At 47.9% G+C, this 23,821-nt stretch overlaps 9 protein-coding genes and 1 non-coding gene across 11 annotated transcripts; 6 read left to right on the top strand and 4 right to left on the bottom strand.

The window, feature by feature from the left end:
* Positions 1–1,467: 1,467 nt before the first annotated feature.
* Positions 1,468–4,260, bottom strand: LOC9657723 (cytochrome P450 CYP82D47). Its single transcript, XM_002974440.2, has 6 exons — positions 4,239–4,260; positions 3,290–4,053; positions 2,640–3,238; positions 2,429–2,553; positions 1,758–1,948; positions 1,468–1,575 (listed from the first exon to the last, which is right to left on the bottom strand). The coding sequence occupies exons 1-6, from the start codon at positions 4,258–4,260 to the stop codon at positions 1,468–1,470; spliced, it is 1,809 nt and encodes a 602-aa protein (XP_002974486.2).
* A 120-nt stretch (positions 4,261–4,380) lies between these two features.
* LOC9658429 (cytochrome b561 and DOMON domain-containing protein At5g35735) lies at positions 4,381–6,002 on the top strand. The gene is made up of 3 exons (XM_002974271.2): positions 4,381–5,196; positions 5,258–5,506; positions 5,561–6,002. The coding sequence occupies exons 1-3, from the start codon at positions 4,381–4,383 to the stop codon at positions 5,876–5,878; spliced, it is 1,383 nt and encodes a 460-aa protein (XP_002974317.2). The 3' UTR covers positions 5,879–6,002.
* Position 6,003: 1 nt separating this feature from the next.
* TRNAQ-UUG lies at positions 6,004–6,075 on the top strand. The gene has a single exon. It is a non-coding gene; the product is annotated as a tRNA-Gln (tRNA).
* Positions 6,076–6,092: 17 nt separating this feature from the next.
* On the top strand, positions 6,093–7,348 carry LOC112347736. The gene is made up of 5 exons (XM_024679078.1): positions 6,093–6,551; positions 6,620–6,691; positions 6,750–6,863; positions 6,919–7,027; positions 7,089–7,348. The coding sequence occupies exons 1-5, from the start codon at positions 6,228–6,230 to the stop codon at positions 7,226–7,228; spliced, it is 759 nt and encodes a 252-aa protein (XP_024534846.1). The 5' UTR covers positions 6,093–6,227; the 3' UTR covers positions 7,229–7,348.
* A 40-nt stretch (positions 7,349–7,388) lies between these two features.
* LOC9657724 lies at positions 7,389–8,865 on the top strand. The gene is made up of 3 exons (XM_002974272.2): positions 7,389–7,541; positions 7,605–7,965; positions 8,027–8,865. The coding sequence occupies exons 2-3, from the start codon at positions 7,702–7,704 to the stop codon at positions 8,819–8,821; spliced, it is 1,059 nt and encodes a 352-aa protein (XP_002974318.2). The 5' UTR covers positions 7,389–7,541; positions 7,605–7,701; the 3' UTR covers positions 8,822–8,865.
* LOC9657725 (pentatricopeptide repeat-containing protein At4g13650) lies at positions 8,827–11,342 on the top strand. The gene is made up of 2 exons (XM_024679075.1): positions 8,827–8,845; positions 8,901–11,342. Exon 2 carries the CDS (start codon positions 8,907–8,909, stop codon positions 11,145–11,147), a length of 2,241 nt encoding a protein of 746 aa, XP_024534843.1. The 5' UTR covers positions 8,827–8,845; positions 8,901–8,906; the 3' UTR covers positions 11,148–11,342.
* On the bottom strand, positions 11,163–12,978 carry LOC112347775 (pentatricopeptide repeat-containing protein At4g02750-like). Its single transcript, XM_024679143.1, has 2 exons — positions 11,402–12,978; positions 11,163–11,235 (listed from the first exon to the last, which is right to left on the bottom strand). Exons 1-2 carry the CDS (start codon positions 12,976–12,978, stop codon positions 11,163–11,165), a joined length of 1,650 nt encoding a protein of 549 aa, XP_024534911.1.
* A 4,513-nt stretch (positions 12,979–17,491) lies between these two features.
* On the top strand, positions 17,492–18,229 carry LOC9636413. The gene is made up of 2 exons (XM_024679288.1): positions 17,492–17,914; positions 17,975–18,229. Exons 1-2 carry the CDS (start codon positions 17,582–17,584, stop codon positions 18,203–18,205), a joined length of 564 nt encoding a protein of 187 aa, XP_024535056.1. The 5' UTR covers positions 17,492–17,581; the 3' UTR covers positions 18,206–18,229.
* On the bottom strand, positions 18,166–19,684 carry LOC9657727. 2 transcript variants are annotated; one of them, XM_024679287.1, is made up of 7 exons: positions 19,620–19,684; positions 19,317–19,539; positions 19,195–19,265; positions 18,996–19,101; positions 18,794–18,926; positions 18,556–18,704; positions 18,166–18,509 (listed from the first exon to the last, which is right to left on the bottom strand). In XM_024679287.1, exons 2-7 carry the CDS (start codon positions 19,424–19,426, stop codon positions 18,410–18,412), a joined length of 669 nt encoding a protein of 222 aa, XP_024535055.1. In that variant the 5' UTR covers positions 19,427–19,539; positions 19,620–19,684; the 3' UTR covers positions 18,166–18,409. The 2 variants fall into 2 exon arrangements, with proteins under 2 accessions (XP_024535055.1, XP_002974488.2); XM_002974442.2 differs by having other exon boundaries at positions 19,317–19,648.
* Positions 19,685–19,699: 15 nt separating this feature from the next.
* Positions 19,700–20,807, bottom strand: LOC112347815. The gene is made up of 6 exons (XM_024679290.1): positions 20,583–20,807; positions 20,429–20,523; positions 20,252–20,365; positions 20,115–20,198; positions 19,960–20,048; positions 19,700–19,874 (listed from the first exon to the last, which is right to left on the bottom strand). Exons 1-5 carry the CDS (start codon positions 20,788–20,790, stop codon positions 19,992–19,994), a joined length of 558 nt encoding a protein of 185 aa, XP_024535058.1. The 5' UTR covers positions 20,791–20,807; the 3' UTR covers positions 19,700–19,874; positions 19,960–19,991.
* Between the last annotated feature and the right edge of the window lie 3,014 nt (positions 20,808–23,821).

The raw sequence follows: 23,821 nt of genomic DNA on the forward strand, positions 1-23,821 counted from the left end.
GAAAGAATGTGACGGTGGCAATGGCATGGCTTGATGTCACTGATGGCAAGCTCCAGTGGCATTTGTTCTCCTTGCAAACTTCTTTGCAAAGCGTTTGAGTAGAAATTTTCTTGTAGCAAGGTACACATGAAATATAAAATCTCCTACCCTTCTGGATAAAAAAATGTACCAAAAAGTATTTTTTAACCACTGATTCATATACCAAATTTGGAGGAAAATTCAGAGTTTGCGAGAAAAGTATCCACCAAAAAATTTTATGGTTAGCAACTGAGGGTGGTAGTGGAGGGCGCTTTGATATCATTGACAACAAGCTCCACACTGGCATATGTTTATCAAGAGTTAATATTCGAGAGGAGGGAAGACAATGATAGTATTAATAAAATACTAAAAAAAATTAACAATAACAATAATAAATAAGGGTTTTGAAAATTAATTTGGTCCAATCTCCCTAAACTAAAGTGATGTAGAGCCTAACTTAATCATGGATTGAAATCCACAACTAACTCAAAAGTAAGATGAGCTAAAGTATCCATGGCCAAAGTTAGCTAAATTTAATCACGGATAGAAATCCATAACTAACTCAAAAGCATGAGTAAGATGAGTTAGAATTTCCATGGACAAAGTCAAGAGCAACTCAAGCACTTTCAATAAAAGTCCAAAAAGTTCTAGTAAACTATTTCCCACGTAACCATAGTTGAAATCTTTGAAAATTTAAGAATGAGGTTTTGGGTTACAATTATCATATAACACCTTAGAAGTATAGTGAGAGCTCTATACTATGGCTGAGAATATCTATAAGATAATGCTGGTCTGGCATAACAATGAGATGGTATGGGAAATATGTAAAAGCTTTGTACTCATATGAATCTTCATCAATCAATTTAACTACATGAGGCACTTGGGTTTGAGGGCTAGCAAACTGTGTATTAACAATTCAAATGATCACTAACAAAAAAACAATAAATTTTTTCTCTAACAATCAACTAACTCAGTTTTTATAGCAAAATTTTATATTTATTCAGGTACTAATGGAAAAGTTGTATGACTCTCTTGAGACATTCAATGTATGTAATAATGGGAAAAACATTATAAATTTAGGTCAATTCATACATAATAAGATAATTTTCTTTTTTAATTGCAATGTACTATTGACTTTAGATAGAATAAAGTTTTTAAAAAAATCTCAACTTTCTAGGAAATAAATATAATACATAAAATTTCTCTTGTAAAATAACTTATCTCATTAAAAATCTTAATAACAAACAACTAATACAAAATAATTTTATTCATGAGTATAATAATTTTTCAAAATATTTTAGAAAACTTATTTTTGTGTACTAATCAGAATATTCTTGAATACCTTCCAAAAATATTTCAATATAATTCAAAATGTTGGGCAACACTTGCGAGAGTGGAACACGGAACCCAGGAGTGCAAAAGGAGGGAACGAATGCAGTGATGCCCTCGCTACTCTAACATCTGTGCAGGATGGAGCCTCATCCCCTTCTCCACCTCCTTACTAGATTCCACTCTAGTCTCTAAACAATGGCTTTTACCCTCCTCCTCCCCCACCTCCTGCGAATCCAGAATCAGAATTCATGGGAACAACTTTGAAAGATGAAATATGGTGGTGTAATTGATCCTACTTGCCAAGGATTGTTGGGGTATCGTGGACGGAACAGAGCTTAAACCTGTCAACCTCGCGCTTCAACTGGCATGGGAGAGTCGCCATCGCAAGGCAACTGGGCGACGAATACATGCGCTTGCTCGATCTCATGAAAAATGCAAATTGACTTCTCTATCTTCTCAGGGAATGCCAAAGTCATGCTTGCCCAGAAGTTCTTGAACAAGACTCTGTCACGACCTATATCAGCAAGCTTCGTGGACTCATGGCTGAACTCAAAGAGGCTGGGTCTCCAGTCCCAGAAGAACAAGCCAAGGCGCTCATCTACGCGTTTGCCCTAGAATGAACAAGAGGATATGCTAAGTTTCACAGGTTGGGATGGGTCGGAAGCCCCCGAGACAAATGAGCGCCCTGCTCCGACAGGAAGCGTCAGGAGTTTGGATCTCCCCGGAAGCTTCAATCAAATCCATGTGCCAAGTCAGTCAAGAGCATTATCCTCTAGAGAAAAATTCAAGTTTCGAGTAAGTTTCGCTCGATGTCACTGGCGGCGAGCTCCACATTGGCATTTTTTTTCTCTTTGCAAGCTTCCTTGGCGCTGTGTAAAGAAAAAAGCATAAAGAAAGCGAGAACTACGTAGAAATTTCAAATGGCCGCTTGCTTGCTTGGTATTTCAGATGAATCCGTCGCCCAGATTATATGAATTTTGTTTGTGGAATCGATTGGCGTGGTCAACAGCATGATGCAATGCGCTATTCGCGACCTCATCTCTTTCCAGACATCAAGTAAACTTGCACTTCTGAATACCTTTGGAAGCCTTGAAAGCAAGCTGCTGCTGAAGGCTTTCCGTGGTAATAGTGGCGAACAGCACACTAGATGTGGAAGCTTGCTTGCGCAAAGAGTCCTGACGGAGCCTTTGAGAGATGAAGGAGCTAAACAGAGCTAAGAACGTCCACGTTATTTAACAGTATCAGTTCAGATTTCAGATTTCAGATTTCAGATTTCAGCATACACAGACGCTGAATGTCTTGGAACTGCCAGGAGTTTTAGAGGAGACTTGAGCAGCAGCGTCGTCTCAAAGCAATCCTCAAGAGTTTGGATCTCTCCGGGAGGGAAGCTCCAATCAAATCCATGGACAAGGTTAGCCAAGAGCAGCTCAAGCGCTTTTAATGCGAGTGGCATTCCAGGACACATCCGCCGCCCCGATCCAAATGGTATGAGATCAAAGTGCTGGCCCTTGAAATCCACTGATCTCCCAAGGAATCTCTCGGGCATGAACTCTGTGGGGCGTTCCCAGATACTTGGATCGCGTCCAATGGCGAAAGCATTGACAAAGAGTGTTGAGCCTTTGGGAACGTAGTAGCCACCAATCGTGCAAGCTTCGTCAGAGCTGCGAGGAATGAGGAGTGGACCTGGAGGACAAAGCCTCAAGGTTTCCTTGATGATTGCTTGAAGGTACTCCAGCTTTGAGAAATCAGACTCTTGAACCAGGCGATTTGGACCCACGACAAGGTTGAGCTCGAATTGAGCTTTCTCCAAAACATGAGGATTGTGAAGAAGTTGTGCCATCACCCATTCAGCAGCCACGGCCGTTGAATCAGATGCTAGCAACAATTCCTGTCAACCACGATGGTATAAGGAATAAGTTTATATGTGGAGTGAACTTACTGTTATAAACGCTTTTACTGTGTCTTCTGCGCTGAAACTCTCGAGCAGTGCGTCCATGAAGTCTTTGGGACGAGCGGTTGGCTCTTTGTGTTCTTTGATGATCTTCTTCATGAACTTGTCTTGCCTCTCGTGCAATCTCTTGAACTGAGGGATGGTCGGATCGAGCCATTCTAAAAAGCACCTGAGGTACGATGGAACAAATTCGGTGATGTGGAACTTGATTGCCAGGCTGAAGATTTCATTAATAACATGTTTAATCTCCCTGTGTTGATCATTGTCATCAGTGGTGTCCCCAAAGTATCTCTTGCTCATCAGGATCATTGTGAAGGCGTTGAATGTGAAAGTTGAGAAGAGATATCTCATGTCAACAGCTACTTTTTCCTCGTTAGACTTTTGCAGGATACGAAACGCTCTCGAGAGTTCTTGGAACCTCACCCACAAGGAGGATTCCAGTTTCTGGGGAGCAATAAGTTCAGTCACACACATCTTACGCAGCCTCCTTGAATGCTCGCTGTAGTGTATCCCAATGCTTTGGAAATCATACCCAATAATCTCGGAGATCAAGAGATATGGCCTCGAAGCAAATGCCAAGCCATTGTTCATGAGAGCTTCTTTCGCCATCTCTGGGCTGGAGACAATGATGCTCGGGATCATCCCAAGCTTCAAGAACATAATTGGCCCATACTTTTTGGAGAGTGCTTGCAAAGATCGATGTGGCTGCTTCGTAATGAGATGAAGGTGGCCGATCAATGGAAGTGCCCATCCTGGAGATGGGGCAAATTCTTCTTCTTATCCCACGAAGTGACCAGAATGCTAAGAGCTCCGGTGAGCACTAGCAAAAGAAAAGGAAGCGCGAAACTAGAGAGTGCTAACTCCATCAAGTAGAAATCTAGAAGCTCTGAATTGTGTGTCTTCACCGTGTTGTTTGGATCAAGAGCTCGCGTTATACTTATATATCTAAGTTCTTGCATGCTTGAATTGACCATAATTTTCATCACAAAACTTTGGAATAAGTCATTTAGTCAGGACAGGGTGGCCCTAGAATTCTTACAAGTGAGTTAGTCAACACTGTTTAGTCAACAAAAAACGCAATGGCGCGAAATAATTACTTTGATCCTACACGCTCCTGGACGGACGGTGGCGATCGCAGCAGTGGTCCTGCACGTCAGACGTGGAGCCACAGAGGGTTTGGCGCAGCTCTCGCCAGGCTAGGGTTTATCGAGTCCTGCCAAGGATTCTCTCCTTCCCGCCGGATTGGAGCTTCCGGGATCTCCCAAGAAGCAATGTGGATCCCCAGGCGCGTGCTGCTGCTGCTCGCCCTCTCCATCCTCGTCGCGCGCGCGGCGGAGGCGGCGCTGGATTGCACGTCGCCGTTCACATACAAGGGCCAGACCAGGTATTTCGGTGCTTGCAACACTCTCACAGGCCCGGCGGCGCTGGCCTGGACTTACGATCCAGCCGATAGCACGCTCAAGGTCGCGTTCTTGGGGCAAGCCGCGAGCCCCATGGGATGGGTGGGCTGGGGGATCAATCTGGGCAGCAGGCCAGTGATGGTTGGGACCAATGCCTTGATCGGCTTTAGGACCCAAGACAGGAGCTATGTGGACACTTACAAGCTCACCACTGATATTCAAGCTGGAGCTCAGCTCACTCCAGGAACTCTGGATATCTCGGTGCTCGACAAGGCTGTGGAGATCACTGGCACCACTGTGACCATCTTTGCCACCATCCAGCTCCGGCCAAACCAGACTAAGATCAACCATGTGTGGAACCGAGGCTCCAAGACGATTGGAGTTTCGCCGCTCCAGCATGGACTCTCTCCGGAAGATCGCAGTGGTGTTGGTGTCATCGATCTGAGCACCAGATCCGTGATAAACACCGAGCCTCCTCATCAAAGTCTCAAGCAGGTTAGCTCTTTTGCTCTCTCGCTTTCTTCTTACGCTTGGTGTTCTTCCTTTGTTCTTCCAGAGCCATGGAGCTCTCAATGCAGTTGGATGGGGGATTTTTCTCCCGCTTGGAATGATGACTGCTCGCTATGCCAGGCCCTTCTCCGAGAAAGTTTGGTTCTACGTCCACATATCTCTGCAAAGCCTTGGCTTGCTGCTGGGATCCATTGGCTGGCTCATTGGATTGAGGCTTGGAAGTTACTCCAAAGGGATCGTCCATGATGTTCATCGAAACATTGGCATTGCAATCTTTAGTTTCGCCTGTCTACAGGTAAGAACTTTGCTGATATACTACGAGTCTACGAGCTTGCGACTTCCTTCCCAGGTTTTTGGAGTAGCGTTTCGTCCAAACAAGGAGCACAAGCTCAGGCTCTACTGGAACGCTTACCATCACTCCATCGGCTACCTCATGCTCATCCTCATCTTCACAAACATCTACAAAGGTTTCGAGATCCTCCAGCCCAAGCGACGGTGGCACAACGCCTACACTGGGTTCGTGGTGCTGGCGGCCATCGTCAGCTTCATTCTGGAAATCCTCACTTGGATCATCTACTTCAAGAGGAAGAAAAATGCCGAGAAAGAAGCGCTTGCAAACGGTGGTAAGGTGCAAATGGGATCCTCGTTTTCCAGTTTCCCAGCATAGCTCCTTTACTTATTTTTTCTTCTCCTTGATATGGTTTTACTGCGGCAACCCAATACTGGGATTGAGTGTATTTTGTTTGAGAAAATTTGGTTTGGACTAATACGAAGTGATTATTAGTAATTAATGGTCCCATAGTCTAGTGGTTACGACATTGGACTTTGAATCCAAGAGCCCGAGTTCGAATCTCGGTGGGACCTCTTTTCTTACTTGTGAGCGTCGTTTTTACACGCAAGAGAGAGGCATTGCGTGTCAAGCGTGCCTCTCGCCTAGGGTTCCTGGAGCTCGGGAGCGCGACGTGGTAGAGATCCATTGCGATTCTAGCGCTTTTCGGTTTGATTCTAGTGGCGAGATGTTGCTCAAGGTAGAGGGATGCAGGGTGCCGGCGCTAGATTCGTTTGTGATCAACCCTGGCCGCGGCCGATCCAGGAAGAGCAGGCTGATGGTTCAATGTAGCGCCAGGGATGGCGATTCAGATGGGAATGGAATGGGAGGCGATGTCCAGGTCCAAAGAGCGCTGGTGGAGATGATCCAGATGCAAGTAAGCAAGGTGAAGATGTCGGAATTTGTGGAGGAAAGGTCGCAGTACATGAAAACTATTGCGCAAGACTATCGTCACGACCACGCTCGAATTGCGTTTCGTGCGATGAAAGAGCTCGATGCCGCTGGAAGCCGGGTATGTATTCTTCGGTTTTCTTTGTCCTTGGGTTTTTGGTTCTCATCAAGATTTCTTTCTTGTGTCAGGTGCTTAGGGAGCTTGATGCTGGTGCTGGTGCAATCGAAGAGGAACTTCGAATGGCTCGTGCCGATCTTGAGGTACGTAAAGAACTGTAGAAGTTTTCACTGTTCTTATGTCTTTTTTCTTTCGACATAGGCTCAATCCAAATCTATTGACGAGTACCAGCGCTGGTCTGCTCATCTCCGAAACGAGGGGCTGTTCTTCAAGAATTTGTACAGTGCTCCGGATAGATCCAAGGCATCTAGAAAGGTTCGCAAGATTCTCTTCGTGAACTTCACAGTTCTTGACTGCTTTTGTTCTCCAGGATTTGGTAGTTAGCTCACCATCGGGAAACTTTAGCGCAAGTTACAAGCAGTTTTTGTCCGGAGGGATCTCCCTTGTTCTGGCCTCGTTTGTTTACAGTTCTGGCTCTGGTGAGTTTTCTTTCCTTCTCTCAATCGATCCAATTGACAAGAACTTTGATGGAACTTCCAGGCCTCTTAACAGGAACCTTAATGCGTCCATGGAAACTTGCCTCGTATGGAATCATCCTCACACTTCTATTGACACAGCTAGCGTACGCCGACGTTCTCGTCGGCGAAGAAGTCGAGAGCTCAAGCAAAGATCAAGGCTGACGCATCTGAGCCGTCCAGTCACCACTATCAAATCGGACGGCTCTGATTGATGTACATATACTTATATTAATTTATCCACACCGTCGGCACCGTAGCGTATCTGGATCGACGGTTGCGCGATCCATGACCCCTATCGTAAAGTGCATCCCACGTGGACGGCACGATGTGCTGCCACGGTTTCGTGAAGAACGGTTTTGATGCGCTTTTTGCGAGAGGAGGAACAATTTGACCTCCTCTTCTCTCCTTCACGCGTGTGTTAGTAGTGGTTGTTTTTAGGGTTCATCGCTAGCTTGGTGCTACCCGTAGCGTCAAGGTATTTTTTCTCCTTTTTTTGCGCGTCGCGCTCGGATTTCATGCTCACATTGCTTCGTTCCAGGGAATTTCGATCTGAATCTGAGCTTTTTGAGGTCCCCAGGTGAGGATTTCCTAGGTTCGCTACCAGCTACTTCCTCAGCGCCAGATTTCTCTCAAGTATGGCACAGATTTGTCGGCCTTGTCTCAACGATCCTCGTACTTTTCTCCCTGGAGAACACATCCGGGCTTTTCCAGTCTCGTCTCAGCGAATTTCTAGAACTCGAAGGCGTTTTCCTCGATCTTTGGAGGCACTGAGGCTACGGCCAAAACTTTCGCCATGGTCGGTGAGTCGGCATGCTGCAAGAGCTGTTCTTCCTGGACAAGTCAGCAACAATCACTGTGAGAACGAGCACATCGACCAGAAATTTTGCGTCTTAAAGCTGGTAAGATCTTGTTGTACGATGGATATATTTTGTTTTGATTTCGTTCTCTTTGCCTTGGCAGATCACGAAGGTTCTTCCGGTTGTTTTGCCAGTCATCCTTTTGAGAGCTGCCCCTGCGCTAGCTTCCACCATCACACTCTCCGCTGCTAGCTCTACAGCCAAAGGACTTCGTGTTCCCGAGCTTCTTACGAGCGCATGGACGGGACTCATGGCCGGATGTCTACACACTCTCACAGGACCCGACCACCTTGCTGCTTTGGCACCTCTCTCAATCGGTCGCACGAAGATGGAAGGTGCTTTTGTGGGAGCGCTGTGGGGTTGCGGTCATGACGCTGGCCAGATCCTCTTCGGGTTGCTCTTCCTGGTGCTCAAAGAGAAGCTACACATTGACCTCTTGAGAACATGGAGCGCTCGCGTTGTCGGTGTCACTCTTCTCGTAATCGGCGCGGTGGGAATTAAAGAGGCACAGGAAGTTCCGATCCCTTGCCTCGCAGGGGAGGGCTGTGAAGCAGACTACGAAGACAGTGGCGGAGTTCAGGAGCGGAAAAAGCCTTTTGGATTTGCAACTTTTGGGACGGGAGTAGTCCATGGCCTCCAGCCGGACGCTTTGCTCGTCATTCTTCCAGCGCTGGCATTGCCTTCTCGACTAGCAGGTGTGGCTTTTCTTTTCATGTTCTTGCTGGGGACGGTGGTGGCGATGGCTAGCTACACCGCTTTCGTTGGTTCGTGTAGCGAGGCCTTGCAGAAGAGGGTCCCGTGGATAACTCAGAGACTGTCACTGGGCTCGTCGCTGATAGCTATCGCAGTCGGGCTCTCGATTTTGGCTGGAGAGATTTTTGGCATCAACCTGTTTTGAGAAACAGACAGGAAGACAACACAGGTTTTTTCACAAAGATACTATACGTTTTGTCTGAGGTGATGGCATCTTTTATCAGGATGATATGATCAAGCCAGCGTTGAGAGAAATCGAAGACGCCTTGAAGCAACGCATCAACCGAGTCAGCGGCTACGTCTCTCTACTGCAGCAGTGTGTCAGCTCCAAGAGTTTGGCCCATGGAAAGCTCGTCCACGCTCATCTTTTAGAGGCTGGGTTTGGCAGCAACGCTGTTTTGGGTGACCAGCTTATCAAGATGTATAGCAGCTGCGGCAGCCTGGAAGACGCTCGTCAGATCTTCGAGAGGATGCCGTGCAAACGGCCCATCACATTCAACTTCATGATCAGTGCGTTCATCCAGCACGGTTATCACAGCAAGGCCTTGAGTTTGTTTCACTCGATGGAAGATCCCGACTCACATACCTACTCTCGGATTCTCGGAGCTTGCTGTGGTCCGGGAGCTTTGCCAGAAGGAAAAGCCATTCACCAGAAGATGCTGGCAACTGATTCACAGATGAGCCGGGTCGTCCAGAACGCGCTGGTGAACATGTACTCCAAGTGCCAGAGTCTCGAGGATGCAAGGAAAGTGTTTGATAGTATGGCCCAGAAGGACGTGGTTTCCTGGAACTCTATCATCTCGGCTTATACCCAGAGTGGGCATCTCGGAGAGGCTGTTGAGCTATACGAAGCAATGGACATTGAACCAACGACGACAACGTTTGCCTGCGTTCTCGGTGCTTGCTGCGATTTGGAGACTGGGAAGAAGATCCACAGGAGGATCGTTGACGGTGGATGGGACTCGGACATGAAGGTCCAGAACGCTCTGGTTTACATGTACGCCAAGTGTGGAAGTGTAGAGCTTGCGGAGGACTGTTTCGAGAAGAGCCAGGAGAGGGACGTCGTTTCGTGGAACACGATGATCGGAGCTTATGTTCAGAACGGGTATACGAGGCAGGCTATGAGGCTTTTCTGGACGATGGACTTGAATGGAATCGTCCAGGACTGGGTGACTTTTACCAGCGTTTTCGGGGCCTGTGAGAGCCAGGAGGAGTGCCGATGGTTTCACTTTCGCGCCATAGCAACTGGTTTTGGCAATCACGTCGGGGTGAGGAACGGACTGGTGGCAATGTACGCCAACTGTGAAAACTTGGAGGTTGCGAGGCGGGTTTTTGATGGAACTGAGCACAAGAACATGAGCTCTTGGACGACCATGCTCACAGCCTACGCTCGGAGAGGCTTCGACCGGCAAGCTATGAATTTGTATCGAGAAATGAAGAGACAGGGTGTGGATCCCGACTTTATGCTGTTTCCGACGATCGTCACAGCTTGTTGCAGTCTCAAGGAGGCCAGAGAGATCCACGCTCATATCACAGCAACAGGCTCTCACACACTGGCTACGGACAATGCGCTTGTCACCATGTACTCCAACTGTGGCCGTCTCGAGGATGCAAAGGAGATGTTCGATACCATGCCAGAGAAGAACTTCATCACTTGGACAGCAATGATCTCGGCCTGTGCACAGCACGGGTGTCCTCTCGAGGTGATTGGAACTTACGAGGAGATGGAGAGGCAGGGTGTGGCTCCGGTTCCGATAACTCTGGCTATGGTTGCCGGGGCCTATGGCGAGGTGAAATCGCTCCAGGATGCCAGGAAGTTCCACGAGCGGATTGTCGACAAGGGACTCGGTTCGGCGTTCCTCGTCGAGAACTCGCTGATGAACATGTATGGGAAGTGTGGAAGCGTGGACGCTGCAAAGGCCATGTTTGACAAGATGAAGACGAGGAACGTGATAACTTGGACAACGATGGTTGCTGCGTATGCGAGAAACGCTCGTCCGCTGGAAGCTCTCGACCTCTACACGGAGATGGTTTTGGACGGGACGAAGCCGAGCCTGGTGACGTTTACGTGCGTCCTGGCTGCTTGCAGCCATGCGGGACGGATGGAAGTCGGACAAAGGCACCTCTGGTCGATGAAACTGGACTACGGGCTCGCTCCAACAGCGGAACACTACGCGTGTGTGGTCGATCTTCTCGGTCGAGCGGGGTGGCTCAAGGAGGCCGAGGAGCTTATCCTTGTCAAGAGCTTGGAAGTGGACGACGTCGTGTGGAGAGCTCTGCTGAGCGCTTGCAAGATCCACTGTGACACCGAGCTTGGAGGAGTGGCCGCGGAGCAAGTTACGCAGCTGGCTCCATTCGACACCTCTTCATACGTGCTGCTGTCAAACATCCATGCTGAGCTCGGGTACTCGAGGTCCTCCAAAGCCCGAGCTCTCAGGAAGAGATCTACGATCATCAAGCCGGAAGTTTGAGCATGTTGGACAGCATCACGAGAGTTGCGGCATTGTTGGAATCCATCTCCAGGAGCCGTGCTGCCGCTTGATCGCCGGTCTGGAAGCTCTGGCAAGCGGACAGGAGAGATCTCCAGGAAAAGCTTCCAGGAAGGCAAGGCATGGTATCGATCAAAACTTCCAGATCTTCTCGACTCGCGCAGCAAGAGAGGAGATTGAGGACGCAGGTGTAGTGCTCCACTTTCGGTTCCAGGCGAAAGTCACTCCTCATCGACTGGAAATGCAGGAGGCCTTGGTCGACAAGGCCTCTGTGAGTGACTCCGGAAAGGACGTTGAGGAAGGAGATTTCATCAGGCGTGTCACCCTCCAGAACCATTCTTTGGAGGAGATGGATCGCTGCTCGGGAGTCTCCACTCCGAGCATAAGCTGCGAGCATGGAGTTCCACGACAGCAAGTCCGGGCGAGCGAGAGCTGCGAAAGTGGACGATGCCGACTCGAGATCTCCATGCAAAGCGTGAGCTGCGAGCATCGAGTTCCAGGAGGCGGTGTCCTTGTCGGGAATGGAGTGGAAGAGCTCGGAGGCCGCTTTGATATGCCCACTCTGTGCATATCCCAGCAGCAAGATGTTCTTGCCGAAGAGGTCCCAGCACGGCATCCTGTGGAAGATGGTCTCGAGAGTTTCGACTCCCTTGCTCTTGCAGCAGTGCATCAGAGCGTTCCAAGACGATTGCATTCTCTCCGGGGAGATGTCGAAGATGGATTTTGCCTCGCCGATGCAACCAGCGACTCCGAATCCAGTGATCATGGCCGCGAAGGACGCCGCTGTCGACTCTGGCATCTTTCTTAGCACTTCCACGGCGGCTGCCATATACCCGGCTTGGGCATAGCTTGACGAGAGGGCGTTCCAGCACACGCTGTTTCTCCGTGGCATTGCATCAAAGAGTGATTTTGCTTCTTGAATTCTGTCCGAGAGAATACTGGCCTCGAGAAGAACAGTGCAGGAAACCACGTCGTGGCATGGAAACAGATCAAACACAAGCTTTGCTTCTCTTACGTGTTTGTGATGAGCAGACGCTTGCAGAAGACACGTCCAGGCGACGAAGTTCTTCTCGGGCATTGCATCAAACAAGCGTTTGAGTTCTTCCAGGGTGGAGCACAGCTCTAGGAGTGCGGAGTAGACCATCACGTCGTGGCATGGCATTTTGTGAAATAGTGTTTGAGCTCTTGCGATATGCCCGCCTTGGGCATATCCTTGAACCATGGCGGTCCAGAGCACCACATCTCTCTCTGGCATTTCATCAAACAGTGACTTGGCTTGTTCGTACAAAGAGCTCTCGCTTGACGTGAGGAACGCTTGGATAACAGCAGTGCAAGACTCGAGACTTAACGCAGGCATCTTTTGCAAAAGCTTGACAGCGCTACCGAAATCCGAGATTTGGGTACTTGCTGCAACTATAACGTTCCAGCAAACGGAATTCCTTTGTGGAAGTGATTCAAAGAACTTCTTAGCTTCTCCCAAGCCTAAAATCTGGCAAAGCATTTTCAATACAATCGTGGACGAAACGACGTCCTTGAAGGGCATCTTGTTGAAAGTAATCAGTGCTTCATCAAAATGCCAGTTTCGGGCATTTTCTTGAAGAAGAATGTTCCACGAAAAGGCGTTCTTGTGGGGCATCGAATCGAAAAACCTCTTTGCATCTTGGATCTGTCCCAGCCTTCCAAACGTCGAAACGATTAAATTCGAGAGAAAAGTGTCAGTGGCGTCTAACAGAAGGCGTTGTTTGATGTCCAAAAGCTCACGAACAGTGCCACAACTTCTTATTAGAGCCGCCAGTTTCCATCTTTGTTGCATCTATCGATCATCTCCAACCTTTTTTTCTGATTTTCTGGAATGAAAGATTAAAGATAAAGATTTGCCAGGGAAGATCACGAGAGCACAACGTCACCATTTTCCATTCTTCGCTCGTCTCAAATCTTCAGATTTCTAGAATGCAGCGCTAAGCGCTCAAGTCATCTCATTTGGAAAACTCGAGGAGATCGTCTTTAAAGAGGAAGGAGGAGCGTTTTTTTATTCATGTGTGACCAATCATTGTGTGGGTGGAGTGTTTGATCGATCGATCTTGATCTATCCCTGCTGGGTCCTCGTTCCAGCGTTCGTGGAGGCCGATCTCTTCTTGTGTCCTCTTCTGCGTCTCTGCAATTTCCCAAGTTCCAACAATGTCATGGTCGTTTTGGCGAGTTCAATCCAATCAATCGAGAAGAGTTCAAGGAATTGGAGTGGATGACCCTACTTTTCTTCCTCGGCGCCTCCTCCGCCGCCTCATGAGCGATGGAGCATTGGTAGAAGCTGGTCTCGCCGGTCGCACCATCGCTTCTCTCTCTCGCTCTCTCCTTTTTCGCGCCTAAATCGACAGTCAAAGAGTTTAAAGCCGCGACCCTTGGATTCGCCACGTCATCAATCCACGTGTCCAAGATATAAAACCAGTTACAAAATGCGCCCCTAGGGTTTGATACAAGCAGCGATGGTGGACGCACGATTCTTCCCCAGTCGCAAGCAGGCCTGGTACGCTGGATTCCATGGCGTGAAGCCGGAGCTCTGGTGGGATGGATTCTCCTCCCGGGTGGAGCTCAATGCCACAATCTCCGATAGATTGGGCGGCAGTGTTGGTTCTTGGACGTCTGGCTCGCTGCCCTGGGGCTACTCCAAGCAGATGCTGCTGATCGTGGGCGCCATCGATCGCGAGGGCCACGAATCCCTCACGGAGTCGCAGTGCCGGGCCGCGATCGCGGAGTACGAGCGCTACAACGACTGCAATCTCGAGGCCATGCAGCGGCTCATCGTCCACTTCCGGCTGCCGCTGGACAAGGTCTCGCGGATCAGTCGCGAGGAGCAGAGCTGGATCGTGCGCGACCTCTACTGCGCAGGGGGATTTCCAGAGAAGGTGGTGGTGATGGAGAGGCTCATGAGCGTCAAATCGTGGGCTTGCTACAGGAATGTGGAGGTGGGGGAGCTCTTGCCGGATCAGCGGACCAAGGGCGAGGAGATCCGCCTGGGATGTGTGGACAATGTGGTGCTTTCTCATGGATCATCGCCACAGGCTGCTAAGATGATGGATTACGACCAGCTGTTTGATGATTCGCTCCAGCGGCTGCGAGAGAGGCGCTCGCGCCCGTGCTTTTACGAAAGCTTCGCCTACTTCTATGGCCATCGTGGACAGTATGGTGAGGAAGAGATGGGTGACGATGAAGAACAAGAAGACGTGATCAAGCAAGAAGTCGATGATCACGACGTGAAGCCAAATGTTACAAATGGTTGGACCAAGAATGCGGCACCAGTTTCCGGTATCTTCGAGGTGGTGGTGGGAGCAAATAGTTCTATCAACTTCCAGCCGTGTGGTGTTCCTGGCCCAGGGGCGAAACGAAGTGTGTTCGAGGTCAAGGTGGCGGCAGATGGGTCTCTCAGTTTCCAGCCTTTCGCAGATTGTTGCTCAAAAGCTCGCGTGAAGCAGGAGGTGATCGAAGCCAAGGTGAAGACTGAAGTTGATGGTGATGGGAATTTTGCGAATGGTGCTGTCAAACGCGATGCTGATCATGGTGGTGAGGATCATCGCCGGAGGAGCACTTGTGATCAGCAGCAGCAGCAGCAGCATTTGGGCGTGACAACTCCGCCGCTGAAAAAGCCCAAGCGGAGGGAAATCCTGTCCATGTTCAAAGGTACGCGGCTTTTGGTTGACCGCTTTGCTCCCTCCTTTCCTAAATCAAGATGAAGCTTGATTTAGAATATCAATCAGGATATTCTAATAAGTGCAGGACAAATATATATTAGAATATCCTGACGAAGGTGGCAAAAAGGGTTTGTTTATGGCGACGCTCAAGGACGATCTTCTTCAGGCGCTTTGGCGTGGTGGGGAGCCCACGATCGCGTTCGCAACTGGAGGCCAGATCGATGAAGCAACGATTCCAGCCTCTCTTTCAGTGGAAGGCGTCGGGAGGGTCGATGTTCCTTTGCCACAGCAAGATCTGGACAAGATCAAGGCAGCCGCTGAGTGCTATAGGTCCCAGATATGGAGAGTGAGTGCGTCCAAGATCTCGTGCCCTGAGAATCCAGATCTCCTGGAAAAGGCCGCCCACGACATTGCTGCCCAGGCTCTTCAGCTCGGCATGGAGGTGGAAGTGGAGCTCTCCGAGATGTTTCTCATGGAATCAGGTAGTGAGCCTCTAATGTTTGTGATGAAGAGTTCTTGCTTAGCGACCATGATCATCCAGCTCCCCACCCAATCTGGCCACTCAGGTGGAAAGCTCACCATCTCGCATGAGGATTCATCCAAGGAATTCAACTTCCATTCCAGGACAGATTGCTACCATGCCATCTTTTTCCGCGGTTGTAGGAACAAACTCGCTGAGGTGACCAAGGGATCAAGGGTGTGCTTGGTTTTTAGATTGCTGGCCAAGAAGGCAAACTTTCTTTCCGTGGACAACTTCCCATTCTTCGCCTCCACATCAGGGCGTGTCAAGTCGCTACTCCAGCGCTGGGCCGCCACTAGTTCACCGAGTGCAAGGGATTTGATGGTGGTTCCACTGGGTCACTCATATTCGTCCATGAGCTTTCATGGTCTCAAGGGGCACGACCGTGTGGTGACTGCACTCGTTATGAACTGCGACTTTCTGGAGCTCCATCTCTGCACGCTCACGAAACGAGTAAAGCAGGAGATAGAGAATTACTGGGTTGAAAATTGGGTTTCAGCGACAGATGACCTCCGAATTGACTATGGGAGGTGGAACGTCTTGGATATAGACGTGCTCCGGTCATGTAGCGGCTATAAGAACGAGCCATTCATGAGCAGCAGCGTTGTCGACGATGAGGTTGACGTCTTTCATGTTGCAGCGCTGGTGGTCTGGCCTGCAAGCAGGAAATTGCAGGTTTTGAAGCATAACTGGAGCTCTTTGAAGAAAAACTTGAGGTCGCTCATCGCACGAGTTCTGGAAAAACACTTGGCTCGCCTCGACTCGACCGAGGCCAAGAGGGATGTGCACAACCTGGTGTGTGTCTTGCAAGGCCAAAATTGTAACAGCGGTGTCGAGGTTGAGGTTTGGGCTCAGGTTTTAGACTTGTGCTGTAAGTCTGGGCTCGAGGAAGATGCTCTGATGCTTGTAAAGGCTTGGGGAAATTATCATCCATTGTTTTGGACAGCGATGTCTAAGTTGCCATGGGACGATGTCAAAAAGTGCATGATCTCATTTCGATTTCAATCAGAGAGATCTATGGATCTGGTTATGGAGCTCAAGTCAGTTGGACGTGAGGATGATGCACTAGAGCTTGCAAAGTTGTTGGCGCGGCATGTGCACTATGATGTTAAGATTTTGGAGTTTTGCTTGAGCTATGGGCTTAAGGACGAGGTGACAGAAATCCTGAAAGACATGCCAATCGAGAAGATTGCAGTGGCTGCGCATCGAGAAGAGTATCGCGAAGCTGTGGAACTTCGCATCGGATCCATGGAAAAGGCTTTTAACAGCGGCACATATACTAGAGCCTATAATCTGGATCCTGTGGCACGGATGATTCTTAAGGTGGCAGGATACGGCTCCCACGACTTGGCAACAGCTTTTGCATCCAAGCTCCAGAGTCTTTTGCCTAATTACATCGATCCGGGAAATATGCAAGGGGAACCTTTTCTGGCAGCATTCCTCTTGTCAAGGGAGCTTGTGTCATATGAAGTGGCATTCAACTGCGCCCGGGATCGGAATTATGTGGAACTAGTCGCGGTGATAGCAGGGATGAAAGACGCGGCCGGTTTCATAGGCTTGAAGGAGACGAACAAAAATATGGCAAGGCTGTTCAAGGACCTATGTTTACACGTTCTCGAATGGGAACAAGTGTTTGATGGAGAGGAGGACAAGGCCTTGGTCGAGTACAACGGCAGCAAGAAGCCCAAGTTGCAAGGCATGAGCGAAAAGTTCCAAGAGTTTGTGGAGGCAGTGCTGTGGTTTGGAGATGAGGGAATGATCGCAGCCATGGTTGACCAGCTCGTCGTTCGGATCCACGTAATATGGAAGCTACTCTACAAGGAGTGTGGATTGGTGCAAAGAGTGGTGAGCTTTGGTGTTCCGGCGGCGACCGAAGCTCTCAGATATCTGGTGGAAGCGAGGAGAGATCACTTGCGCAGAGGTGTGAGATATGGAATGGATGATATGATCACGTGGTATCCCCCTCGCAAGCGAGCCAGGATTTGTGGCACTGACTTGGATCCAGACCAGGTGAAGGAAAATCCTCGACTGCTTCGTGTTGTTTGTGATATCAGGAAGGAACAGTGGGAAGCCCATGCCAGCCTCGAAGTTAACTACTTGGAAAACTTGCTAGACAATGATCTTAAGATTACCTCGTAGAAGTTCGTTTTCTATCTAATGTTTAAAGTTCTATCTAATCAATATCAAAGACCTTCTTACCTAGATAGAAAATGAGCAGTGGGAGCCTGGGATTGCTCCTACACTGTGGTGGGTCTTTTGCATTCGCTCCAGATTCTCGTTTTTTCTCGGCAAGCTTGACGAGGAGCGAGAGAGGAGGAGGAGGAGTTCTTCGGGCATTGAGACTCCACCAGCAAATAGCTCAAGTTGCCGAGCAGGCCATCGCTGATGCCTCGTCTTCTCTCGACGGCCCAATTGAGCTCCCCGGCGATTTGGAGCAGCCCACCTCGCCACTCCAAATCGCAGGTAGCGTCGTTCTCACTGGTGCCATCTCGGTTCTTCTCCTCCGCTCGTTGAGACGACGATACAAAGAAGCCAAAGAGAAGGTTCTTCTCCTACACTGTTTTTCACAGCAAACTTTAGAAGATTTTTTTTTTTTTTTCCAGAAACCTTTGAAGGAACAGGCGAAGCAGAATGTGCTCGCTAGCCTCGCCAACCAGGTAGTGGAGAAGCCACCACCATCGTTTGAGCAGACCCTGTATGGAGCTCTCTTGGCCGGCGCCATAGCTTTTGTGCTCTACCAGTGCACCACGGCAGTGACCGGCTCCTTCGCTTCAAAGCCACTTCCAACAGAATATGCTGTAAGTGAAAACTTTGATGCAAGTTTCTGCCGCTGACATGTTTGTGCCTTGATCACCACAGACAAGGAACATTGCGGTGACTGTGAGGTACTCTTTCGTACCTGAGTTCTTCCTTGTCACTGACTCTCGAAACCGTTCTTTCTGTTTTCTCGTCTCATGCAGAACTATTATAAGTGGGATATGTTACCTCGCTACCTTTGTGTTCGCTGCCGACGCCATTGGATTGGCGCTCTATGGTCTTCAACTCTTGGTTAATCCTCCGCCAGCGGCACCAGAGAAAGGCACCGACGAGGAGGACGAATCAGCTCCTAGTGAAGAGAAACGATAGCTTGAAGTATCCCTGGAATAAACAAATTGTTAGCTCGCAAGAAAAATCACAGGCTCACCTCGACTGCTCTTCCTCTTCGAGAAGTCCAATCTGAAGACCGGGGTCTGTTTTTGCTCCGTATCTCCGGATCAAACAGCTGAATATGGGCAAGAAACAGAAATACAGGAGGGCCATGATCGCAGGTGCTGCGACAGCCCAGCCAACAAGCTGTAATAAACAGTTAAGTGGAGTCAGCTACCCAACGAATGAGACATCACACATCTTCGCTTAAAAATGTGATCCATCGTTGTGTTTACCGCATGGAGAAGGCTTAAAAGTATAGATTTGGTGGCTTTTCCAGTAACGGCCTTCCAGAGAGCGTTGGACGAGAGCATTATGTGTCCACCGTTCGTTAGCCATTCTCCCAGCCGCAGGAAAGGGATCAACAGCCTGAAAAGCATCGCGAAGTAAGAGATAGAAGACAGGGAATATATAAAAGTATGATTTTTTAGCACTCACGCGAGCTCTAGTGGAGTAGCAACGAAATTCGTGAGCATCAAAGTTGGAGCGTGGCATCTGGATCTGAGAACGCAAACTGCGATCGCACACAAAAATAACGTCACACCTACAAAAACAAAGAGCCAATTAAAGTCAGCACGAACAATTTTTTTTCTCCCTTTCTAGGCCAAGTCAAAGAGATCGTGAAGAAAAAACTGACCATAGATCGGGAAAACTCCCAGTGTCACGCCTAAAGCGGCAGAAAAGGCAAGTTGCCTGGGCTCAGTTCCTCTGGAAATCCACAATCAAAAGAGGAACAAAAAAGGGAAAAGAAAATTCTACCTGCGAACGATAAGCATGAAAGGCCGTGAAATTCGAGCCTTCCACCACCGCACGACCCATCTCCCTTCGGAATCTCTGACTAGATCGATCCTATCGCCCTCATCCTCCATGGAAGGATTGGGAGTAACGTTAATCTCGGCAGAGCCTTGCCGCTTAACATCCAGCGTGACAATCTTGGCCGCCGGCGACGCCTCGGCGCCTCCATTTTCCACAACCACCTCCACTGTCATGGCCGCGACAATCCCAGTCGCATTCCCTGAGTGAAATCCCTGCCACAGGAGGAAGAAAAGACCAAAGGCACACCTGGCGTGATCCGGAGCTCGAATTGATTGATCGATCGATCGGTGGACTGCGCGTGAGAGAGAGCGTGGAAAAGAGGAAGAGCCTTGGAACCCTATCGAGCAAATTTGAAATGCCGGGTTTCCACATTGACTGCTGATCTAGCGATACGCGGTTGCGACACTTGTCAGACTCTCCAGGTCGCCGGTTCAATTCCATCCAAGCGAGCGAAAGCTTCTTTTTTTTCTATGTACAACTCAAACGAATGCGCGAGGCTCCCTGTTAAAGAAAGAAGAAAGGAATTACGATCAAACAATGGATGGAAAAACAAAATGGACGAGAAAAAATAAAGCATGGATCTTACTTGGGATGGATTCTTATAAATGGATCGAAGAGCTACAAGAAGTATTTCATTCGCACGTCCCGTCTCATCGCGTTATAGACAGCTCGAACCTGTTGGAAGAAGAAAAATCTATGGATGGTAAGCTCCTTCTCTAGCGCTGGAAACGTTTCACTTACTTGATCTCCGGAATTCACCACGACGGGGCCGATTCTCACGGATATATACTTGCCTCTGGACGACAATCTCTTGGAAACCCAGGCCTGTGTCAAACATCTTTCGTAAGAAAAGAGAAAGGAAAAACACGAAACTTTACCCGTGGAATTGGAGACTGAAGAACAGTCTCCACGGCAACCACCATCGCCTGCGCGAAATCGTCGCCTCCTCTCCCAATCGCTGTGAATCTCCTCACCATCGGGTAGAGATTCACCTGGTGCAAAGCTTTAAAGAGGCTGTTAGACTGCAAGCTTTTCTTTCTTTCATTCTCACATACCCGTTCGTCCAATGCCTTCCATTGATCCTCAGGAAGATAGCCTCCAATCACGACATTGAGAGTCTTCCCCACTCGACCATCGCGCTTGGACACCTCTGCGAATCCAAAACTCGCTCAATCCCAGCCACCACACACCAATCGCCAGAAACAAAACCTGAGAGCGCCCTGAGAAGCGCATCCTGGGGGGGCCTCTTGTCGCCTCCATTCCCACCATTCCCGCCATTCCCACTGCTCCCGTCGCCATTGTAAGCCCGGCATTTGCAGTAGATCGAAGACTCCGGCTTGAATCTGCCGCTGCCGACGGCCGCCGCGACTCCCCGGATCCTACTCACCGCAATGCCGCCATAGACAGCACTCCCCATCTCAAGCAAAGCCCTAATCTCTGTTTTTAGGGCAAAAGTAAAAAAATATTTCATCCATGGTTTAGGAAAAAGGAATAGCAAAGAAATATAAATTTTATATGCGATCCGACAGGGGGACTTTCAATCATGCAAAACCTAAAGCTTGTTGATTTGTAAACTTCGCTCTGAAGTTTTAGGAGTCTAGGACTTGACGGATTATGTCTGATCACATATTCTGTCAAGTTCTGGACCTCTATGTGACCCGAAACGCTCAGCCTCATCATATATTTTTTTCAAGTTCTGGACCTGTGATCCGAAACCCTCAGATGAAAACGCAAGCTACAAAGAAAGAAACTGGACTTTTAACGGGGTCAAGAAGTTAAAAAATCTTTTGCTAATCTAAGTTTTTCAATAGATAATTAAAATGTCTTGCCAATCTTTATCTCTAGTTCCAAGTGTATAATATAGAGTAGGCCACTGTTTCTACCCAAATCATAGCATAGAAGTGCTGCAAATGTCCTTTTTGTTTTCTCACCACTTGTCAGAGTATGTATGGGAGTCAAATCTCTTCAATACTTATAGGTAGAACAAGAATTACACGAAGGTTTGATGCTAAGGCCACTCACATTGTTGTTCTCTTTGAAAGAATTTAAGACCTCAGCATCAAAGAGATCTCATGGGCAACTAGAGTGATGGTAAAAATGGTGGCACCATTGTATCCTATTGTGTCATGAGCTATATTGCATCTTGGATAGTGAGTCTTCTTCATTGGTGCAGATTCTGACTTTGGGCATTTGGAGCTCAACATGGAGCACCTAACAATCCACTTTCTCTAGCACACCATGAATTTGCTTATGTTTTCAGGGTTTCTTCCATATTATCACATTAATAATTTCATTCAGTATTGTGCCTTTAATCATATCTTGACAGACACAGCATAGTGTTTGAAGTTTACGAGGTGGCTGGTGGGGAAAGCACAAGCATGGATGAGAGCTTTGACAGAGGATGGGTGTGAGGACTTCCCATGTTGTTTTCTTCATTTTGTAAGGTATTTGAGATCTTCACTATATCTCCAAACTGGTGGATCCCAAGTGCATTATGGACAGATGATTCTAGATGGGAGAAATCCTGTGTAGAGTCAGTACAAAAGAAATTAATGGTGTTGCATTCCACCACTTTAACTGTGCAGGAGAAGGAATTTATGACAAAGAAGTGTTTGTATGGATGAAACTGGATCATTGATTGATCTAGTAGATGTACAGAGTGACATATTTACATATATCAGCTGCCGGAATGACAAAGTGCTAAACCCAGGAAATTAGGGCAGTTAAGTGATTAAGGGGATTGGGATAAATGCAGCAAAAGGCAAATAGTGAGATTACAATCAAAAGGCAAACTTGTAAACATGGATTAATTATTGTTAGCAAAGGATAAACCTAACAACCAAAATAGATCATTACAATAAAGAAGATGATGCCAAAGAATGGGTTGAAACCAAAGATGGTGGTGTTGTATATTGGCTGGTGCTATATCCATTTTACACATCTTTTCTCTATGGGTATATTGCTTTGGAATCCAGGCTCATTTAGCTTCTTGAGGTTGCCATCAGTGGCTGGTTTATGAAGCAAAGGAATTTGTGGCCAACATTATTTTTGATAGAGCTGTTTTTAATTAGCATTGAATCAAAGTTCATAACAATGAGATTGTGAGTATTGTTATTCCTGATAGCAGAACATTTTCCAGCCGACACCACCATTTTTGGCTTCACCAGCAACATTTAGGACATCTTATTTAAGTGCTTCTCACTTCAGTGCCATGATCTTTTTGGTTGTTAGGTTTACCCTCTACTAACAATAATCAACTCCTGTCTACAGGTTACTAGTATACATCCAAAAATCTTTGCTTTTTGCCCCTGCTATTTGCCTCCTGCTATTTGCCTTTTGCTGAAATATTGGCCTTTGCTTGGATATAGTAGAATATTTTCCACACACCACCATCTTATGCCTTCAAAACAAAACAAACAATGTGGGGAAGTCTTCACACTCATCCTTTGCCAAAACCCTCACCCAGGCTTGTTGGTTTCCCCACCAACAACCTTGCAAACTCCAAATACTGTGCCATATCAGTCAAGATACGATTAGGCACAATACCGAGTGAAATTTTCAATGTGATCATGTGGAAGAAAACCTGAAGCAAGATTAAACATAAGCAAGTTCATGGCGTGCTGGAGAAAGTGGATTGTTAGCTGCTCCATGTTGAGCTCTAAATGCCTAAACTCAGAATCTGCAACTGATGAAGAAGACTTGTTATCCGAGATGCACTCCTGAAAATTTAACTCGCGAAGTAGCTGAGAGAACTGTCCACGAGCCTGACCTAATGAAATAGTTTGTGCCTTGTACTCCACTGAGCTACTTGTTTTTTGCACTGGCATGGACCACAAAAGCCCAGATGCCTAATAAGAAAACTGTAGCTGCGACTTACCTCTACTTTGATAAGCACGCCTGTTTGAAAATTATCAAACTAAACCATATCAACATGCCAAGAATGCATAAGAAACCCAGCTACCTCAGCTTAGCGTGCAAACCTTTCTATACATGTTGAACGCGATTGCAAGCAGCTTGTCTGGCTCAAAATGTTGGCATGTTGGCTTGGCATTTGCTTCGGCTCACCATAGCGCACTCCAATTCCCACATTGTTGTAGCCAACGAGCTCATTGATCAAAAGATATGGCCTCTACAAAGTGGCTGCGAAAGATTTGCCAAGTTACAAAGCAGAGAATAGATTCTTTTTCTTGGGTGAGATCTGTCAAGAGTCTTTCGTGTTTTGCTAGAACCGAATGATAGGAAAGCGGCAGTAAACTTGCGAGAGCTCAAGACTGTCAACTTTCACATTCAACGCATATATTGATGAGCAAGAGATTTTTTGGTGATGCTTCCAGAAGTAGACAAAAAATCCATAGAGTCCCAGAGATCTATACTCCAGAGCTTAAGCATGGGTGCCAAGTTCCACATTACTGAGTTTATTCCAGCCTACCTTGAGTGGCATCCGTCAA

Source organism: Selaginella moellendorffii, unplaced genomic scaffold (assembly GCF_000143415.4).
Source record: "Selaginella moellendorffii unplaced genomic scaffold, v1.0 SELMOscaffold_24, whole genome shotgun sequence".
NCBI lineage: Eukaryota > Viridiplantae > Streptophyta > Lycopodiopsida > Selaginellales > Selaginellaceae > Selaginella > Selaginella moellendorffii.

Coding starts and splice junctions, on each gene's coding strand:
- LOC9657723 (XM_002974440.2), bottom strand. CDS start 4,260: ATGCAAGAACTTAGATATATAA. Junction 2,554..2,639: donor GCAGTTCCAAGACATTCAGC/GTCTGTGTATGC, acceptor AGCTCTGTTTAG/CTCCTTCATCTCTCAAAGGC. Junction 1,949..2,428: donor TGCTTTCAAGGCTTCCAAAG/GTATTCAGAAGT, acceptor GCAAACGCGTAG/ATGAGCGCCTTGGCTTGTTC.
- LOC9658429 (XM_002974271.2), top strand. CDS start 4,381: ATGGCGCGAAATAATTACTTTGATCCTACACGCTCCTGGACGGACGGT. Junction 5,197..5,257: donor CTCATCAAAGTCTCAAGCAG/GTTAGCTCTTTT, acceptor TTGTTCTTCCAG/AGCCATGGAGCTCTCAATGC. Junction 5,507..5,560: donor TTAGTTTCGCCTGTCTACAG/GTAAGAACTTTG, acceptor CTTCCTTCCCAG/GTTTTTGGAGTAGCGTTTCG.
- LOC112347736 (XM_024679078.1), top strand. CDS start 6,228: ATGTTGCTCAAGGTAGAGGGATGCAGGGTGCCGGCGCTAGATTCGTTT. Junction 6,864..6,918: donor GATCCAAGGCATCTAGAAAG/GTTCGCAAGATT, acceptor TTTGTTCTCCAG/GATTTGGTAGTTAGCTCACC. Junction 7,028..7,088: donor TGTTTACAGTTCTGGCTCTG/GTGAGTTTTCTT, acceptor TGGAACTTCCAG/GCCTCTTAACAGGAACCTTA.
- LOC9657724 (XM_002974272.2), top strand. CDS start 7,702: ATGGCACAGATTTGTCGGCCTTGTCTCAACGATCCTCGTACTTTTCTC. Junction 7,966..8,026: donor AATTTTGCGTCTTAAAGCTG/GTAAGATCTTGT, acceptor TTGCCTTGGCAG/ATCACGAAGGTTCTTCCGGT.
- LOC9657725 (XM_024679075.1), top strand. CDS start 8,907: ATGATCAAGCCAGCGTTGAGAGAAATCGAAGACGCCTTGAAGCAACGC.
- LOC112347775 (XM_024679143.1), bottom strand. CDS start 12,978: ATGCAACAAAGATGGAAACTGGCGGCTCTAATAAGAAGTTGTGGCACT. Junction 11,236..11,401: donor CAAGGCCTCCTGCATTTCCA/GTCGATGAGGAG, acceptor TCCGCTTGCCAG/AGCTTCCAGACCGGCGATCA.
- LOC9636413 (XM_024679288.1), top strand. CDS start 17,582: ATGAGCAGTGGGAGCCTGGGATTGCTCCTACACTGTGGTGGGTCTTTT. Junction 17,915..17,974: donor ACAAAGAAGCCAAAGAGAAG/GTTCTTCTCCTA, acceptor TTTTTTTTCCAG/AAACCTTTGAAGGAACAGGC.
- LOC9657727 (XM_002974442.2), bottom strand. CDS start 19,546: ATGACAGTGGAGGTGGTTGTGGAAAATGGAGGCGCCGAGGCGTCGCCG. Junction 19,102..19,194: donor GGGAGTTTTCCCGATCTATG/GTCAGTTTTTTC, acceptor TTGTTTTTGTAG/GTGTGACGTTATTTTTGTGT. Junction 18,705..18,793: donor TTTTAAGCCTTCTCCATGCG/GTAAACACAACG, acceptor TGTTTATTACAG/CTTGTTGGCTGGGCTGTCGC.
- LOC112347815 (XM_024679290.1), bottom strand. CDS start 20,790: ATGGGGAGTGCTGTCTATGGCGGCATTGCGGTGAGTAGGATCCGGGGA. Junction 20,524..20,582: donor GCTTCTCAGGGCGCTCTCAG/GTTTTGTTTCTG, acceptor TTGGATTCGCAG/AGGTGTCCAAGCGCGATGGT. Junction 20,199..20,251: donor TTCAGTCTCCAATTCCACGG/GTAAAGTTTCGT, acceptor TGTTTGACACAG/GCCTGGGTTTCCAAGAGATT.